Source organism: Limulus polyphemus, unplaced genomic scaffold (assembly GCF_000517525.1).
Source record: "Limulus polyphemus unplaced genomic scaffold, Limulus_polyphemus-2.1.2 Scaffold416, whole genome shotgun sequence".
NCBI lineage: Eukaryota > Metazoa > Arthropoda > Merostomata > Xiphosura > Limulidae > Limulus > Limulus polyphemus.
In genome coordinates this window covers 287773-290362 of record NW_013666026.1, presented here as the reverse complement: position 1 = coordinate 290362, position 2590 = coordinate 287773, and the positions used below count along the sequence as shown (strand labels likewise).

The following is a 2590-nucleotide window of genomic DNA, read 5'->3' as shown; positions in this document are numbered from 1 at the left end:
TGCTACAAGTTCTTCAAATACCTATAGAATGATAGGTTTATTTTTTGTGAGTGTAAAACACTTAAATATATGTTGTTCTCATTCCACTCAATAATTACAACGTTTATCTGTATAATTAACCCCTTTTTTAGAAGTCATTGATAAAAGGAAGGAGAACATCTTCGAGAAGCCTCAAGAAACTAAGATGAAAAGCAGACGGCCGGTTATCTTAAAGGTTGGCAAAGCCATGCAAGCATACCAGACTGGCATAAATGAAACCGAGGGTTTGGGTAATACTGTTTTCGAAAATGCACATGTTACCTCACTTTTTGATTTAGAAACTGACAACGAACAATACTTAGAGATACAGGATTGTTTTTCGAAGAAAAAGCTGGAATCAGACAACCACGAAGCGTTTCTATCCAACGCCGTTCCAGATACCATGACTCTGTGTATCGACATTAATGACCCACTCTTGAGTATGTTTCCAAGCGTTTTTATGACGATGAAAGAAACAGTGAGCTCTGATGATAAGGAGGTACAACTTTTGTTTATTCATATTGAAAATTGTTTTAATATAACATACTGAACTTTAGAAGTTGCCATTACTCGTTGCATGTGTATTGTTTGTGTTTTCATAAGTATTTATTTTATATAATTTAAACTGTTGTTTTATATTTATGCTCATGTTTTAGCCCATTTTCTTTGATATTACACGTTTAATTATCAAAGCTAACTTCACTGATTTAAAGTACTCTCAATAACATTTAAATGTATTTGTTAGCTAGACCGGCGATCTCAAAATGTTGCTTCTTGTTTAGTAAGATATCTAGAAATATAAGAACTGTAAACAGTCACTTGAGTATTTAATTCCGATAACGTATGCCACGCAATTATGAATAGTGACTGAAAGTGTTTGAAAAATTAGAACTTTGTCCAATAAATATATTTCAGGTGGTGAAAAGTTATCTCATTATAAAAAATATATGTCTTAAAGTCCACGCTCTGCATTTTTTACAGAATTATGAGGTACTAATATCAAAGATCTGTTGTTGTCGTACAGTTTTTCCTAAAAATTGGGTATAGTCCACAGTACCTACCGAATACGGTGGATGAATGGCTAAGATCTCAAATATTATCGTTATGACGGAAATTCGACTTTTGCTGTATATTGTGAATAGGATTATTCTGTACAAACTAAACTACACACTTTTGGTGAAAATTAAAGATCATACTTCCGGGTACAGATTTTGATATGTTCTCATTATTTTCGACTTAGTTGTCACTCTTGTCATTTCTTATTGTAATATTGTATTGTTACGTGTAAAAGTAGCGTTTAATACTTCTGCGCAGAATAATATAACTTAAAGATTATTTTTCATAATATTAGGTATTGTTTTCTACATTTTTGTATGATTTAAAAGGTTCAACTGGGAAATTGCAATTGAGAAGCGTTAATTTAACTGCAAAATATACGGTACGTTAGGCTACCATTACAAGGAACGGAAATTTTCAATGTGGAGTACTGTTTTGTAAATATAGTTTGATGTAGTGTGTGAAAAGGTGCTTATATTAACAAATATACATTCGTAAAAGTCAAAAGCATAAAATACAATATTTATGGGGTTTTTGAGACCTTACTCACCATATAGTAACCTAAATTAATTTAGGTATGTGAATAATATCATAGCATTGCGTCTAATTTATTATTCAATATTCAGGGCTGGCACGACTGAGGGTGCAGCACTTGTATTTTCAAAGAGCGGCAGGTTCATGTGGGCGTAATTGTGTAGTAAGAATTCCTATAACGGCAGAAGAGCGGGTATGGACGGGTGGGCGACACACTCGGCGTGGCCCGGCATGGCCAGGTGGTTAAGGCACTCGACTCGCAATCTGAGGGTCGCGGGTTCGAATCCGTGTCACACCAAACATGTTCGCCCTTTCAGCCGTGGGGGCGTTATAATGTGACGGTCAATCCCACTATTTGTTGGTAAAAGAGTAGCCCAAGAGTTGGCGGTGGGTGGTGATGACTAGCTGCCTTCCCTCTAGTCTTACACTGCTAACTTAGGGACGGCTAGCTCAGATAGCCCTCGTGTAGCTTTGAGCGAAATTCAAAAACAAACACAGTCGGCGTTTGCAAAGGGCAGCAAAACACGTCTCGCCGGCCCTGTCAGTACTATACAAAAGACCAACTGTTTAATGGTTATATTACAGATTTATTTTCTTTTTTACCAAAGGTAAAATCGAAAATATAGTCTGTGTCAGATTATATTTACCATTTTATCTTTGGTAAAAAGAAAAGAGATCTGTAATATAAACATAAAATACAGTTTAAAATGTCTACCAAATTTAGCATTATTATTTGTCAGAAGTATATTCCATGCCAAAAATTATTTTATTTTCATGTATCGTGCCTTAGAGATAAAATCAGAAATAATTATGATGTTCTTGTAGTTGTTTAACTGATTGATCAAAAACATCTGCTGAATTATTTTATAGGATTTAGTTTAGCCATTGTCGTATATTAGTTTTTCTATCATAACAAGACTAAATATATGGCCCGGCATGGCCAGGTGGTTAAGGCACTCGACTCGCAATCAAAGGGTCGCGG

At 35.1% G+C, this 2590-nt stretch overlaps 1 protein-coding gene across 4 annotated transcripts in view; it reads left to right on the top strand.

Moving 5' to 3' along the window:
- Positions 1-2590, top strand: part of LOC106458100 (interferon regulatory factor 1-like) — a 53086-nt gene that overhangs the window by 40128 nt on the left and 10368 nt on the right. For all 4 annotated transcript variants that reach the window (XR_002610308.1, XM_013917556.2, XM_022384230.1 and 1 more), the window contains exon 4: positions 132-517. Coding sequence is in view for 3 of the 4 variants with exons in the window: in XM_013917556.2 (XP_013773010.1) it covers positions 132-517 (386 nt within the window). In the remaining variant the exon portion in view is untranslated. The remainder of the gene's footprint in view (positions 1-131; positions 518-2590) is intronic.